The 16,793-nt window shown below is 54.0% G+C and overlaps 1 protein-coding gene across 2 annotated transcripts in view; it reads left to right on the top strand.

Annotated features, from left to right (window-relative positions):
- The window catches only part of TFAM (transcription factor A, mitochondrial), a 74,884-nt gene that overhangs the window by 11,004 nt on the left and 47,087 nt on the right, over positions 1-16,793 (top strand). For both annotated transcript variants that reach the window (XM_075348713.1, XM_075348712.1), the window contains exon 4: positions 9,287-9,436. In XM_075348713.1, coding sequence (XP_075204828.1) covers positions 9,287-9,436 — 150 coding nt within the window. The remainder of the gene's footprint in view (positions 1-9,286; positions 9,437-16,793) is intronic.

The following is a 16,793-nucleotide window of genomic DNA, read 5'->3' as shown; positions in this document are numbered from 1 at the left end:
CTCGAGTCAGACAATCATTGGAATGGTGGAGATGCTCTCCCCTCACCCTCCAAGGGAGATCATTTCTTCCCCTTCGATGGAGGGTCGTCACGACAGACGCCAGCCTGCTAGGATGGGGAGCCACTTTCCAGGACCTCACAGTTCAGGGTCGCTGGACCGAGCCGGAAACCAAACTTCCCATCAACATCTTGGAACTCAGATCAGTTCGCCTAGCTCTATTTCATTGGAAGGCTCTGCTTCGCGGACACCCAGTTCGGGTGCAGTCCGACAATGCAACCACTGTGGCCTACATAAACCATCAAGGCGGAACACGCAGCCGTGCGGCAATGAGAGAGGTATCTCAAATCCTCGACTGGGCCGAACAGAACATCCCAGCGATTTCGGCGGTCCACATCCCGGGCGTGGACAATTGGGCCGCCGACTTCCTCAGCCGAGAGGGCCTCGACGCCGGAAAATGGTCCCTCAATCCCAGAATCTTCCAACAGATCTGTGCCAGGTGGGGGACCCCGCGACGTGGATCTCCTGGCCTCCAGGTGGAATCACAAGGTTCCCCAGTTCGTCTCCAGGGCAAGAGACCCACTAGCGCTCGCAACGGACGCCCTAGCGATCCCCTGGTCGCAGTTCTTTCTGCCGTTCCTCTTCCCTCCACTTCCGCTTATACCCAAGCTAGTCAAGAAGATCAAGGCGGAGGGAGTTCCGGTAATTCTCGTGGCCCCAGATTGGCCTCGGCGCCCGTGGTACGCAGAGCTCGTGCACCTTCTCGACGACGTTCCGTGGAGACTTCCAGACGTCCAGGATCTTCTCACTCAAGGGCCTTTTCTTCACCAGAATTCACAGTCGCTCAATTTAACGGCATGGCTGTTGAAGCCGCAGTACTAACTTCCGCGGGATTCTCAGAACAGGTCGTCCAGACAATGATCAAAGCTCGGAAGCCTTCTTCTTCCCGCATTTACCACCGGACGTGGAAGGCCTATTTCCGCTGGTGTGAAGCTAACCAGGTCACAGCCATGACCTTCTCCTTACCAGTTCTGTTGTCATTCCTACAATCTGGTCTGGAGGCTGGATTAGCACTCAGCTCCCTCAAGGGTCAGGTGTCTGCTCTTTCCATTCTCTTTCAAAGGAGGATTGCCTCTCGGTCACAGGTTCGCACATTCATTCAGGGAGCCGCGCATGCGGCGCCCCCCGTTCAACCTCCGGTGGAGCCCTGGGACCTTAACCTGGTTCTGTCTGTTCTCCAGCATTCTCCCTTCGAACCTATGCAGGAGACGTCCCTCATGTTCCTCTCTTGGAAGGTCGCCTTCTTAGTTGCCATCACGTCAATCAGGCGGGTATCTGAGCTAGCGGCGCTTTCCTGCCGCTCTCCATATCTTGTCTTCCACCAGGATAAGGTAGTCCTCCGTCCGGTTCCTTCCTTTCTGCCCAAGGTGGTTTCCTCCTTCCATCTTAACGAGGACATTGTTCTCCCCTCCTTTTGTCCGAATCCTTCACACCCTCGTGAGATTCTTCTCCACAAGCTGAACTTGGTCAGAGCTCTCCGTTTGTACATTTCCAGGACCTCTCAATTCAGACGGTCGGATTCCCTTTTTGTACTTCCGTCTGGCCCGCGCAGAGGCCTACCTGCCTCCAAGTCCTCCATTTCGCGATGGATTCGCTCTGCCGTACTGGAAGCCTACCGGGTAAGAGAGAGAACGCGCCCACTCAGGATTACGGCCCATTCCACCAGGGCGGTGGGAGCCTCGTGGGCGGTCCGTCACCACGCTCCAGCGTCGCAGCTCTGCAAAGCGGCCACCTGGTCTTCGCTCCACACTTTCACTAAATTCTACAGGGTCCACACTTTCGCATCCTCCGATGCGAGCCTCGGTAGACGAGTCCTGCAGGCTGCAGTGGACCGAGGTCAGCCCTGAGAGTAACATTAGACCCACCCGTGGGACTGCTTTAGGACATCCCATGGTCTCTGTGTCCCCCAATGAAGCGATAAAGAAAAGTAGATTTTGGGTACTCACCGTAAAATCTCTTTCTTGGAGCCTTCATTGGGGGACACAGCACCCGCCCTTGTGTTGGACATATGTTACTGTTCAATGTTTCTGTTGGCTGTTGAGTTTAATGTCCACTTCTGTATGATTGAGCGTTTTGTTCTACTGTTGTCTCCTATTGCTTTCTCACTAACTGAGGTACAATTGCCAGTTGGTGGGTGTATACTGCATAGGAGGAGTTTCCTTGTTTTTTGCTTAGTGTCGCCTCCTAGTGGCAGCAGCATACAACCCATGGTCTCTGTGTCCCCCCAATGAAGGCTCCAAGAAAGAGATTTTACGGTGAGTACCCAAAATCTACTTATGTCTATTGAGCTTGTTTTATGCCTTTTTAAATCCTATATAAGCCAAGGTAACATGGTCGTCCAGCCTTTTGTGCCATCTGCTTGGCGCTGATGTCCATGAGCTTGGGGACAGATGCAGGGTATGTAACTACCGTGTTTCCCCGAAAATAAGACACTGGATTATATTCTTTTTCTTCGGCGCTCTATTGGGAGACCCAGACGATTGGGTGTATAGCACTGCCTCCGGAGGCCACACAAAGCAATTACACTAAAAAGTGTAAGGCCCCTCCCCTTCTGGCTATACACCCCCAGTGGGATCACTGGCTCACCAGTTTTCTGCTTTGTGCGAAGGAGGTCAGACATCCACGCATAGCTCCACTGTTTAGTCAGCAGTAGCTGCTGACTATGTCGGATGGAAGAAAAGAGGGCCCATACTAGGACCCCCAGCATGCTCCCTTCTCACCCCACTTGTGGTTTGTAAGGTTGAGGTACCCATTGCGGGTACGGAGGCTGGAGCCCACATGCTGCTTTCCTTCCCCATCCCCCTGAGGGGCTCTGTGGAAGTGGGATCTTACCGGCCACCAAGTCCTGAGGCCGGGCTCCATCCACAGACCCATAGAACCTGCTGGATGTGGAGCGGGAGTGCCGTTCAGGGACAAGGCCCTGCAACTTTCAGGTACTCTGTGTCCCCGTATGGCAGGCCACGCGCACCCCAGGCTTGCTGGGTGTGCTAGTGCGCCGGGGACTGTAGCGCTGTGCGCTGGGCTTATAGTCCCCGCAGATTACTGGGGGACTTTATGTGTGTGGATCGCCGCGCCGACCGCCCCTGGAGCGATGGCGCAGCTGCGACTTGTAGTGCGCCGGGGTCGCGCCGACCGCGCTTTTACGGCGGCGGCGCTTCTACTTTAGTCCCCGGCTTTCTGCGGCCTAGCTCCGCTTCGTTAACGCCCCCCACCCTGTCAATCAGGGTAGGGGAGAGGCGTTATTCAATCGGCAGCGCCGAGGGCTGGGGCACGATTTACATGCTCCAGCCCTCTCACTGAGCACAGTAGGACACAGGCTTCGCGCTTTTTTCTCTGTGCACGCCCTAGGCCCGCCCCCAGCCTTGCAGCTCCCCAGGACGCCGGCAGCCATTATACACATGCAGTCTGGCTGGAGAACGCACGCAGGCTCTGGGGGACCCAGGCTACGGGTTTCTGGCGACCACACACCCGCGCTCAGCGGGCGGTAAGCAGCACATACGTGCAGCCCCACTAGTGCCACAGTGTTATATTTTTCGCTGTACATAGACACTGCTGTGTCTAGATATATTTAATACTGCACTGTAAGGTCGCTTCTTGGCTGTACACCCTAGATTGCTTTGAGGAGACAACAGCATGTCATCCGCAAAACGCAAGGGTGCCAAGGCACGGGCTGTCCTCACTGCTTGTACAGCATGTGGGGCTAATCTACCAGCAGGCTCCAACGACTCTCATTGTGTGCAATGTTCAGTCCCAGTGGCACTTCGTCAGCCAGAGCCTACTGTGGTGGTAGCCCAGGCAGAGACGCCTGTGAACCCTGCCCCGGTGACGGGGACAGAATTTGCAGTATTTGCTGATAAAATGTCTGTGACTATGACAAAAATCCTGGAAACCTTGCAGTCCAGGCCAGTTGCTCAGACCATAGACACTGCTGTGTCTATGTTCCCCGGTCCCCCTCAGTTGGAACTAATCCGTACTTCAAGGGGGTCCCAGGCATCACAGGCTGAGGGCTCTGACTCCGATGACAGTCCCAGTCCGCCTAAGCGAGCTCGCTGGGAGAGACCCTCCACGTCATCACGTGGATCAGGGTCTCAGCGAGAAGGGTCCCTATATGAGGGTTCAGAGGTGGGTGATCAGGATTCTTGTCCTGACGCCGCACTCAATTTGGATACGCCAGATGGTGACGCCATGGTAAATGACCTTATAGCGGCCATCAATAGGCTGTTGGATATTTCTCCCCCAGCCCCTTCTGCAGAGGAGGCAGCTGCACAGCAGGAGAAATTCCGTTTCCTGTATCCCAAGCGGAAATTGAGTACTTTTCTGGACCACTCTGACTTCAGAGAATCCATCCAGAAACATAATACTTATCCGGACAAGCGTTTTTCTAAACGCCTTAAGGATACACGGTATCCTTTTCCCCCTGACGTGGTCAAACGCTGGACCCAGTGTCCAAAAGTGGACCCTCCAATATCCAGGCTTGCAGCTAGATCCATAGTTGCAGTGGAGGATGGGGCTTCACTTAAAGATGCCAATGACAGACAGATGGACCTTTGGTTGAAATCTGTCTATGAAGCTATCGGCGCGTCGTTTGCTCCAGCATTCGCGGCCGTGTGGGCGCTTCAAGCTATTTCAGCTGGTCTGGCACAGGTGGACTCTCTCATACGTCCGGCAGTGCCGCAAGTGGCGTCCCTAACTACGCAAATGTCTGCGTTTGCGACCTACGCTATCAATGCGGTACTGGACTCTACGAGCCGTACCTCAATGGCATCTGCCAACTCTGTAGTTTTGCGCAGAGCCTTGTGGTTAAAGGAATGGAAAGCAGATTCTGCTTCTAAAAAATGTTTAACCAGCTTGCCATTATCTGGAGACAGACTGTTTGGTGAGCAATTGGCGGAAATCATCAAACAGTCCAAAGGTAAGGACTCCTCCTTACCCCAGCCCAGATCAAGCAAACCTCCACAGAGGAAGTGGCAGTCAAAGTTTCGGTCCTTTCGAGGCTCGGGCAAGCCCCAATTCTCCTCGTCCAAAGGGACTCAGAAAGAGCAAAGGAGCTCTGATTCCTGGCGGGCTCACTCACGCCCCAAGAAAGCAACCGGAGGTACCGCTTCCAAGGCGGCTGCCTCATGACTTTCGGCCGCCTCCCTCCGCATCTTCGGTCGGTGGCAGGCTCTCCCGCTTTTGCGACATTTGGCTGCCACAGGTCAAAGACCGGTGGGTAACAGACATTTTGTCTCACGGGTACAGGATAGAGTTCAGTTCTCGTCCTCCGCCTCGGTTCTTCAGAACTTCCCCACATCCCGACCGAGCAGATGCCCTTCTGCAGGCGGTGCATTCTCTAAGAGCAGAAGGAGTGGTGGTCCCTGTTCCTCTTCAGGAACGAGGTCAAGGTTTTTACTCCAATCTCTTTGTGGTGCCAAAAAAGGACGGCTCATTCCGTCCTGTTCTGGACCTAAAACTGCTCAACAAGCATGTGAACGCCAGGCGGTTCCGGATGGAATCCCTCCGCTCAGTCATTGCCTCAATGTCTCAAGGAGATTTCCTAGCATCAATAGACATCAAGGATGCTTATCTCCACGTGCCGATTGCTACAGAGCACCAACGCTTTCTACGCTTCGTGATAGGAGACGACCATCTTCAGTTCGTAGCTCTGCCATTTGGTCTAGCGACAGCCCCACGGGTGTTCACCAAGATCATGGCGGCAGTGGTAGCAGTCTTGCACTCTCAGGGACACTCGGTGATCCCTTACTTGGACGATCTACTGGTCAAGGCACCCTCTCAAGAGGCATGCCAACTCAGCTTGGCTGTTGCACTGGAGACTCTCCAGACGTTCGGGTGGATCATCAACTTCTCAAAGTCAAATCTGTCACCGACCCAATCACTAACGTATCTTGGCATGGAGTTTCATACTCTCTCAGCGATAGTGAAGCTTCCGCTGGACAAGCAGAGGTCACTACAGACTGGGGTGCAGGCTCTCCTTCAGAGTCAGTCGCACTCCTTAAGACGCCTCATGCACTTCCTCGGGAAGATGGTGGCGGCAATGGAAGCGGTTCCGTTTGCGCAGTTTCATCTGCGCCCACTTCAATGGGACATTCTCCGCCAATGGGACGGGAAGTCAACATCCCTGGACCGGAAAGTCTCCCTTTCCCAGACGGCCAAGGACTCTCTGCAGTGGTGGCTTCTTCCCACCTCATTATCACAGGGAAGATCCTTCCTACCCCCATCCTGGGCGGTGGTCACGACAGACGCGAGTCTGTCAGGGTGGGGAGCAGTTTTTCTCCACCACAGGGCTCAGGGTACGTGGACCCAGCAGGAGTCCACCCTTCAGATCAATGTTCTGGAAATCAGAGCAGTGTATCTTGCCCTACTAGCCTTCCAGCAGTGGCTGGAAGGAAGGCAGATCCGAATTCAGTCGGACAACTCCACAGCGGTGGCATACATCAACCACCAAGGGGGGACACGCAGTCGGCAAGCCTTCCAGGAAGTCCGGCGGATTCTGATGTGGGTGGAAGCCACAGCCTCCACCATATCCGCAGTTCACATCCCCGGCGTAGAAAACTGGGAAGCAGACTTCCTCAGTCGCCAGGGCATGGGCGCAGGGGAATGGTCCCTTCACCCAGACGTGTTTCAGGAAATCTGTCACTGCTGGGGGGTGCCGGACGTCGACCTAATGGCGTCACGGCACAACAACAAGGTCCCAACCTTCATGGCACGGTCTCGCGATCAAAGAGCGCTGGCGGCAGACGCCCTAGTGCAAGATTGGTCGCAGTTCCGGCTCCCTTATGTGTTTCCACCTCTGGCACTCTTGCCCAGAGTGCTACGCAAGATCAGATCCGATTGCAGCCGCGTCATACTTGTCGCCCCAGACTGGCCGAGGAGGGCGTGGTACCCGGATCTGTGGCAGCTCACGGTCGGCCAACCGTGGGCACTACCAGACCGACCAGACTTACTGTCCCAAGGGCCGTTTTTCCATCGGAATTCTGCGGCCCTGAACCTGACTGTGTGGCCATTGAGTCCTGGATCCTAGCGTCTTCAGGATTGTCCCAAGGGGTCGTTGCCACCATGAGACAGGCTAGGAAGCCCACGTCCGCTAAGATCTACCACAGAACGTGGAGGATATTCTTATCCTGGTGCTCTGCTCAGGGAGTGTCTCCCTGGCCATTTGCATTGCCTACCTTTCTTTCTTTCCTGCAATCTGGGTTAGAAAAAGGTTTGTCGCTCGGCTCCCTTAAAGGTCAGGTCTCGGCGCTATCCGTCTTTTTTCAGAGGCGTTTGGCACGCCTTCCTAAGGTGCGCACGTTCCTACAGGGGGTTTGCCATATCGTACCCCCGTACAAGCGGCCGTTAGATCCCTGGGATCTGAACAGGGTACTAGTTGCCCTCCAGAAGCCGCCCTTCGAGCCTCTGAGGGAGGTTTCACTTTCTAGACTATCACAGAAAGTGGTTTTTCTGGTAGCGATCACATCTCTTCGGAGAGTGTCTGAGCTGGCAGCGCTATCATGCAAGGCTCCCTTCCTGGTCTTCCACCAGGACAAGGTGGTGCTGCGCCCCATTCAGGAGTTTCTCCCGAAGGTGGTATCCTCTTTTCATCTTAATCAGGATATCTCTTTGCCTTCGTTTTGTCCTCATGCAGTTCATCGGTATGAGAAGGATTTACATTTGTTAGATCTGGTGAGAGCACTCAGAATCTACATTTCCCGCACGGCGCCCTTGCGCCGTTCGGATGCACTCTTTGTCCTTGTCGCTGGTAAGCGCAAAGGGTCGCAGGCTTCTAAGGCCACCCTGGCTCGATGGATCAAAGAACCAATTCTTGAAGCCTACCGTTCTGCTGGGCTTCCGGTTCCATCAGGGCTGAAGGCCCATTCTACCAGAGCCGTGGGTGCATCCTGGGCATTACGACACCAGGCTACGGCTCAACAGGTGTGCCAGGCAGCTACCTGGTCGAGTCTGCACACTTTCACCAAACATTATCAGGTGCATACCTATGCTTCGGCGGACGCCAGCCTAGGTAGAAGAGTCCTGCAGGCGGCAGTTGCCTCCCCGTAGGGGAGGGCTGTCTTGCAGCTCTAACATGAGGTATTTCTTTACCCACCCAGGGACAGCTTTTGGACGTCCCAATCGTCTGGGTCTCCCAATAGAGCGCCGAAGAAGAAGGGAATTTTGTTACTTACCGTAAATTCCTTTTCTTCTAGCTCTTATTGGGAGACCCAGCACCCGCCCTGTTGTCCTTCGGGATTTTTGGTTTGTTTGCGGGTACACATGTTGTTCATGTTGAACGGTTTTCAGTTCTCCGATGTTACTCGGAGTGAATTTGTTTAAACCAGTTATTGGCTTTCCTCCTTCTTGCTTTTGCACTAAAACTGGTGAGCCAGTGATCCCACTGGGGGTGTATAGCCAGAAGGGGAGGGGCCTTACACTTTTTAGTGTAATTGCTTTGTGTGGCCTCCGGAGGCAGTGCTATACACCCAATCGTCTGGGTCTCCCAATAAGAGCTAGAAGAAAAGGAATTTACGGTAAGTAACAAAATTCCCTTCTTTGCACTGAAAAGTGGTCTAGAGCTTCTTTTTAGGGTAGAGCTGATCCTCAGGGAGACATGGTTGGGGTAAGTTTCAGCCCAAAAAAAGTAGCCCCCCCCCTCTTCCCAGGGAAATAATATTCACCAGACCCCAGAAGTTTGGGCCCCCCCCGGGTCCTGCTGCGATCTTTGGCGGGTGCTCCCAGCAGGTGTGAAATAAATAAATCTTTACTCACCTCCGTTGCGGTCACGGTTCCAGTGATGTTGGAATCAGTTTTCCCAGGGCCCATGCTACATTAGGACACGTGAGCCCTGCGACCAATGCGCGCCTGACATCTGTCTCCCCGCCTTCGGACATTTGAGTAGGATGTGAGCGCTGCGGTGACTTCCTGCTCAAATGTGTGAATTTGGGGGTAAAGGAAGCCAGCGCTGATTGGTTGTGGGGCTTGAGTGTCATAACAATGTCAAGTGGGTCCTGAGAAAACTGCTTCCCACATTGCTGGAACCGTGAACGCAACGGAGGTGAGTATAGGCTTATCTTTTATTTTTACGGGGTGAACAAGGGGATTTAGAAGGGGTCGTCTAAGTAGTGGAAGACACCTTTCAGTACAAATTTACCTTCGAGGTCGCTGATCCCATATTAGTATTTTAATTATTTTTCCAGCAGTCTTCTACATTCATGTAGCTTCACCTGAGAGTTGTTATTCTGCTTCATTTTAGCCATTCGTGGATGCAGCTAACGAAGAGCAACTAAAATACAAGGATGAAGTACGAAGATATAAAGAGAAGCTGAGTCCCCTCGAGCTGGAGCTCCTGAAGGAGAAAAGAAAGCGAAGACTGGGGAAGAGGAAGCACATAAAACATCGGAGGGTACGGCATGATGAGAACATTCTGGGCTCTTATAGGATAGCCTAAATTTTTTTTATTTTCTTTCATTCATTTTTTATCTGAGTAATAACGTACAGCAGATCACATAGCAGAAAGGTTGTAATGCTGCCTTTCTGTTACAAACACAGTGGTAAGCCGGCCATACACAAGAGATAATTGTCTGTGTCGCCCAAACGTCAATACATTTTTAATGGGAAGAGAGGAGAGCACAGTGTTGCTCTTCTTCCCTGAAAATAAAAGATTGGGTAATGGAAATGTCCCCCAATCCTTGACATTATTTGTTGGGACAGTTGCGTGACCCCATACACAAGGGTGGTCATCCAAGCCCGCTGAGTTCATCCAATTCAGCGATATTTCATCTATTGTATATGTGGCTGTACATAGTCTTGGTGTAGTTCAGGGTGGAGTCAGGGTGGTTGCTAGCAATATAATGATGATTACAGCTTTTATGAGGTTGTACCCTATAGTCTCTAACATAAAGTTTGCTCTGTGCTATTATCCAAATGAAATCTGTTGGTGCAGAGCTTGAGTAGACAAGTCCTGCCTTGTGTTATTAACCCCTTCAGCCCCGGGGCACTTTCCGTTTTTGTTTTTTGCTCCCCTTCTTTCGAGAGCCATAACTTTTTTATTTTTCCGTCAATCTTGCCATATGAGTGCTTGTTTTTTGCGGGACAAGTTGTACTTTTAAATGAAACCATACGTTTTACCATATGGTGTACTGGAAAACAGCAAAAAAATTCCAAATGCAGAAAAATTGCAAAAAAAAGTGTGATGGCACAATAGTTTCTCTATCGCCTTCATTGGGGGACACAGGACCATGGGACACAGGACCATGGGTGTATGCTGCTGTGACTAGGAGGATGACACTAAGTGAACATAAAAAGAGTTAGCTCCTCTCTGGCAGTGTACACCCTGAGCCGGAGGCGGTACTATGCCAGTTTTTTGCTTAGTGTCGTAGGAGGCTGATGTGGGCCCATATCTCTCTGGGCCAACCTCAGCCTAGGCTATTTATTTGTTTTTTTTCCGTTTTTTTCAACTATACGGCGCCGCTCAGCGTTCTCATCCCTTTTACGTTTTTTATCTCTTCTGCAGGATTAAAGATCCAGCATCAGAGAGTATCCTCGCCTGGTCTGTCCATACAGAGCCTGGAATGCCAGGGTATCGTCCCCACTCGAGACACAGCCCTTATCCCCCTTCAGCCCCATGGTACCACCCCAGGGGCTGATTGGGGTCACACTCATTTACGTTTTATGGGCTTACTCCCCGTCGACCCCTATGGTACCGTCCCAAGGGGTGTTTCGGATGGAGACGGCGAGGAAACATCGCAAGCGCAGGAGCGCTCACAGCATCAGGCCTCCCCCAGCGTTCTCCCCTGTTTCACTGGGCCCAGGCAAAGGAGCACACACTGCAGCGCAGGAGCGCTCTGCAGTCTCCCCCACAGCCCCCCAGCAGCCTCCCCTGGCACTTGCCAGCACAAGCCTGCACTCAGCGGGGGCCTTCAGCAGCCAGGATGGGACCCAGGGACCTGGACACCACGCAGGGTAAGCCCTGCTCCGCGCGCAGCGCTGCGCTCCCGGCGGCCGCCGCTCTCAAATTTAGTCCCCGGCTTCGGGCCTACATTAGGCCGGAGCTCTCCGCCCCCCTGTTTGCGCGCGCGCGCCTTTCGGGCCCGCCTCCCGCTTTTTCTGCCCAGCAACAGCAGACAGCATCCCTAGCACGCCCCCTCAGTAAAAAAAAAAAAAAAAAAGAGGCAAAAGAGCGCGTTTTCTTGCAAACGGCCCACCACAGCACAGGCAGACCACTGAGCAGCAGCATCTCTCTTGCGGTGGCTCCCCCTGCTACTCTGAGCCTCCTGCTGACCCGGGGAGGACACAGGCCTGGGTGAGTGCTGGTTCTGATTAGGACCAGCAACTTTTATTACATTTTTTCTTCTCACTTTTTTCCTCCTATCTCCTCCCTAGTGTCCCTAGTAGGAGCCCTGAGCAGCCATGCCTAACTCTAAGTCCTCCCGACCCAAACAGGTCCCGTTCATAATGCATTTTGCGTGCTCGTCCTGCAACGAAAAATTCTCCCAAGGCCAGGCTACCCCCCTCTGCGCAGCTTGCGTCCCTGACCCACAGCCCACGCAGATTGCCCCAGACGCCGCCGACACCCCCATCCCTCTCGCTACTGCAGCAGTACAGGATGCACCGAGCCCCAATGCGCTCCCTCCTCCGTAGTGGCTGACTTCTCTCTCCCAGTCGGTGGATTCCCTGTCGAGGGCGTCTCAGACCATCGCGCAGGCTTTGCAGTCACTCCCTACGCTCAGCCATGCCCCGCAGGTCCAGCCATCGCAGGGTGACAGTCGGTCTGACCCAGAACCGACTACGGGAGCGCGGAAGCGGACCCGCACGGTCTCGTCTTCCAATTCCTCACAGAGGTCTCTCTCCCCTCCAAGGCCCGAGAGCCACTCGTCTCCGAGACCGTGTGATGATTCAGGGGAAGAGTCGGATGCAGCCTCCCTTATAGACTCGGATCAGGCAGCCGACGTCAGGCGTATGGTGGACAGCCTGGTCGACGCGGTGAATACGACGCTGAAGCTACAGCCTGACTCTGCCACCACCCAGAGCTCACAGGTATCTTTCAAACGACTTAAGCGTGTTCACAGGTATTTCTTCAGCGCTCTATTGGGAGACCCAGACGATTGGGTGTATAGCACTGCCTCCGGAGGCCACACAAAGCAATTACACTAAAAAGTGTAAGGCCCCTCCCCTTCTGGCTATACACCCCCAGTGGGATCACTGGCTCACCAGTTTTCTGCTTTGTGCGAAGGAGGTCAGACATCCACGCATAGCTCCACTGTTTGTAGTCAGCAGTAGCTGCTGGCTATATCGGATGGAAGAAAAGAGGGCCCATATGGGGCCCCCAGCATGCTCCCTTCTCACCCGCGGTGGTGCTTGTAAGGTTGAGGTACCTATTGCTGGTACAGAGGCTGGAGCCCACATGCTGTTTTCCTTCCACATCCCCTGGAGGGCTCTGTGGAAGTGGGATCTTACCGGCCTCCAAGCCCTGAGGCCGGGCTCCATCCACAGACCCAGAGAACCTGCTGGATTTGGAGCGGGAGTGCCGTTCAGGGACAAGGCCCTGCAACTTTCAGGTACTCTGTGTCCCCGGCAGGCACGGACACTCTCAAGGCTTGCTGAGCGTTATAGTGCGCCGGGGACAGTAGCGCTGTGCGCTGGGGTTAGGTCACTGCAGCTTTGCTGAGTGACGTTACATGTTGGGAACTACTGCGCCGACCGCTACTGGAGCGGCGGCGCAGCTGCGACTTGTGGTGCGCCGGGGACTTTGCGCCGACCGCGCTTTTACGGCGGCGGCGCTTCTAACTTTAGCCCCCGGCTTCTGCGGCCTAGCGCCGCTTCGTTCCCGCCCCCACCCTGTCAATCAGGGTAGGGGAGAGACGCTGCTCAATTGGCAGCGCCGAGGGCTGGAGCTTTATTTACATGCTCCAGCCCTCTCACTAGGCACAGTGGGAAGCAGGCTTCCCGCTCTTCGTCTGTATACGCCCAGGGCCCGCCCCCCCTCTCCACAAGGACGCCGGCAGCCATTACACATGCGGTCTGGCTGGGGAAAGGCAGCAGGCTCTGGGAGACCCAGACTAAAGGGATTTCGGCGACCACACACCCGCTCCTAAGCGGGCGGTAAGCTGCACTTTAGTGCTGGCCCCACTAGTGCCTCAGTGTTATATTAGTGTACTTTTTTCTTAGTACCATATATATATATATATAGTTGCACTGTAAGGTCGCTTCTTGGCTGGACACCCTGTACTGCTCTGAGGAGGCAGCAACATGTCATCCGCAAAACGCAAGGGTGCCAAGGCACAGGCTGTGTACACTGTTTGTACTGCATGTGGGGCTGATCTACCGGCAGGCTCCAAAGACTCACATTGTGTGCAATGTTCAGTCCCAGTGGCACTTCGTCAGCCAGAGCCTATGGTGGTAGTGGCCCAGGCAGAGACGCCTGTGAACCCTGCCCCGGTGACGGGGACAGACTTTGCAGTTTTTGCTGATAAAATGTCTGTGACTATGTCAAAAATCCTGGAGACCTTGCAGTCCAGGCCAGTTACTCAGACCATGGACACTGCTGTGTCTATGCTCTCCGGTCCCCCTCAGTTGGAACTAATCCGTACTTCAAGGGGGTCTCAAGCATCACAGGCTGAAGTCTCTGACTCAGATGACAGTCCCAGGCAGCCTAAGCGAGCTCGCTGGGAAAGACCCTCCACGTCATCACACTGCTCAGGGTCTCAGCGAGAAGAGTCTCTCTGTGATGAGACTGAGGACGGTGATCAGGATTCTAATCCTGAGGCTCCTTTCAATCTGGATGCCCCTGATGGTGACGCCATGGTTAATGACCTTATATCGGCAATTAATAGACTGTTGGATATTTCTCCCCCAGCCCCTTCTGCAGAGGAGGCAGCTGCACAGCAGGAGAAGTTCCATTTCCTGTATCCCAAGCGTAAATTAAGTGCTTTTTTGGACCACTCTGACTTCAGAGAATCGATCCAGAAACACGACGCTCATCCAGACAAGCGTTTCTCTAAACGTTCTAAGGATACCCGTTATCCTTTTCCCTCTGAGGTGGCCAAACGCTGGACCCAGTGTCCAAAGGTGGATCCCCCAATTTCCAAGCTTGCGGCTAGATCCATAGTCGCAGTAGAGGATGGCGCTTCACTTAAAGATGCCAACGACAGACAGATGGACCTTTGGTTGAAATCTGTCTATGAAGCTATCGGCGCGTCGTTTGCTCCAGCATTCGCGGCCGTGTGGGCACTCCAAGCTATTTCAGCTGGTTTAGCACAGGTGGATGCTATCATACATCCAGCAGTGCCGCAGGTGGCGTCCCTAACTTCGCAAATGTCTGCGTTTGCGACCTATGCTATCAATGCTGTCCTAGAATCTACGAGCCGTACCGCTATGGCGTCCGCCAATTCTGTGGTTTTGCGCAGAGCCTTGTGGTTAAAGGACTGGAAAGCAGATGCTGGTTCCAAAAAATGCTTAACCAGCTTGCCATTATCTAGAGACAGACTGTTTGGTGAGCCATTGGCTGAAATCATAAAACAGTCCAAGGGTAAGGACTCTTCCTTACCACAGCCCAGAGCAAGTAAACCTCAACAGAAAAAGTGGCAGTCGAGGTTTCGGTCCTTTCGAGGCTCGGGCAAGGCCCAATTCTCCTCGTCCAAAAGGACTCAGAAAGAACAAGGGAGCTCAGATTCCTGGCGGGCTCACTCACGCCCCAGGAAAGCAAATGGAGGAACCGCTTCCAAAGCGGCTACCTCATGACTTTCGGCCTCCTCCCTCCGCATCCTCGGTCGGTGGCAGGCTCTCCCGCTTTTGCGACATTTGGCTGTCACAGGTCAAAGACCGGTGGGTAACAGACATTTTGTCTCGCGGGTACAGAATCGAGTTCAGTTCTCGACCTCCACTTCGGTTCTTCAGAACCTCCCCTCACCCCAACCGAGCAGATGCCCTGCTGCAGGCGGTGGACTCTCTAAGAGCAAAAGGAGTCGTGATCCCTGTCCCCCCTCAGGAACGGGGGCGAGGATTTTACTCCAATCTCTTTGTGGTTCCAAAAAAGGACGGCTCCTTCCGTCCTGTTCTGGACCTAAAACTGCTCAACAAGCATGTGAACGCCAGGCGGTTCCGGATGGAATCCCTCCGCTCAGTCATTGCCTCAATGTCTCAAGGAGATTTCATAGCATCAATAGACATCAAAGATGCTTATCTCCACGTGCCGATTGCTACAGAGCACCAACGCTTTCTACGCTTCGTGATAGGAGACGACCATCTTCAGTTCGTAGCTCTACCATTTGGTCTGGCGACAGCCCCTCGGGTGTTCACCAAGATCATGGCGGCAGTGGTAGCAGTCTTGCACTCTCACGGACACTCTGTGATCCCTTACTTGGACGATCTACTGGTCAAGGCACCCTCTCAAGAGGCATGCCAACTCAGCCTGAATGTTGCACTGGAGACTCTCCAGGCGTTCGGGTGGATCATCAACTTCCCAAAGTCAAATCTGTCACCGACCCAATCACTAACGTATCTTGGCATGGAGTTTCATACTCTCTCAGCGATAGTGAAGCTTCCGCTGGACAAGCAGCGGTCTCTACAGACTGGGGTGCAGGCTCTCCTTCAAAGTCAGTCGCACTCCTTAAGACGCCTCATGCACTTCCTCGGGAAGATGGTGGCGGCAATAGAGGCGGTTCCGTTTGCGCAGTTTCATCTGCGTCCACTTCAATGGGACATTCTCCGCCAATGGGACGGGAAGTCAACATCCCTGGACAGGAAAGTCTCCCTTTCCCAGACGGCCAAAGACTCTCTGCAGTGGTGGCTTCTTCCCACCTCATTATCACAGGGAAGATCCTTCCTACCACCGTCTTGGGCGGTGGTCACGACAGACGCGAGTCTGTCAGGGTGGGGAGCAGTCTTTCTCCACCACAGGGCTCAGGGTACGTGGACTCGGCAGGAGTCCACCCTTCAGATCAATGTTCTGGAAATCAGAGCAGTGTATCTTGCCCTACTAGCCTTCCAGCAGTGGCTGGAAGGAAGGCAGATCCGAATTCAGTCGGACAACTCCACAGCGGTGGCATACATCAACCACCAAGGGGGGACACGCAGTCGGCAAGCCTTCCAGGAAGTCCGGCGGATTCTGATGTGGGTGGAAGCCACAGCCTCCACCATATCCGCAGTTCACATCCCCGGCGTAGAAAACTGGGAAGCAGACTTCCTCAGTCGCCAGGGCATGGACGCAGGGGAATGGTCCCTTCACCCAGACGTGTTTCAGGAAATCTGTCGCCGCTGGGGGGTGCCGGACGTCGACCTAATGGCGTCACGGCACAACAACAAGGTCCCAACCTTCATGGCACGGTCTCGCGTGAAAAAGAGCGCTGGCGGCAGACGCCCTAGTGCAAGATTGGTCGCAGTTCCGGCTCCCTTATGTGTTTCCACCTCTGGCACTCTTGCCCAGAGTGCTACGCAAGATCAGATCCGATTGCAGCCGCGTCATACTTGTCGCCCCAGACTGGCCGAGGAGGGCGTGGTATCCGGATCTGTGGCAGCTCACGGTCGGCCAACCGTGGGCACTCCCAGACCGACCAGACTTACTGTCCCAAGGGCCGTTTTTCCATCGGAATTCTGCGGCCCTGAACCTGACTGTGTGGCCATTGAGTCCTGGATCCTAGCGTCTTCAGGATTGTCCCAAGGGGTCGTTGCCACCATGAGACAGGCTAGGAAGCCCACGTCCGCTAAGATCTACCACAGAACGTGGAGGATATTCTTATCCTGGTCCTCTGCTCAGGGAGTGT

This window comes from Anomaloglossus baeobatrachus, chromosome 5 (assembly GCF_048569485.1).
Source record: "Anomaloglossus baeobatrachus isolate aAnoBae1 chromosome 5, aAnoBae1.hap1, whole genome shotgun sequence".
In the NCBI taxonomy this organism is placed as follows: domain Eukaryota; kingdom Metazoa; phylum Chordata; class Amphibia; order Anura; family Aromobatidae; genus Anomaloglossus; species Anomaloglossus baeobatrachus.
Note: the sequence above shows the minus strand (reverse complement) of the source record. Positions and strands in the feature narration are given on the sequence as shown.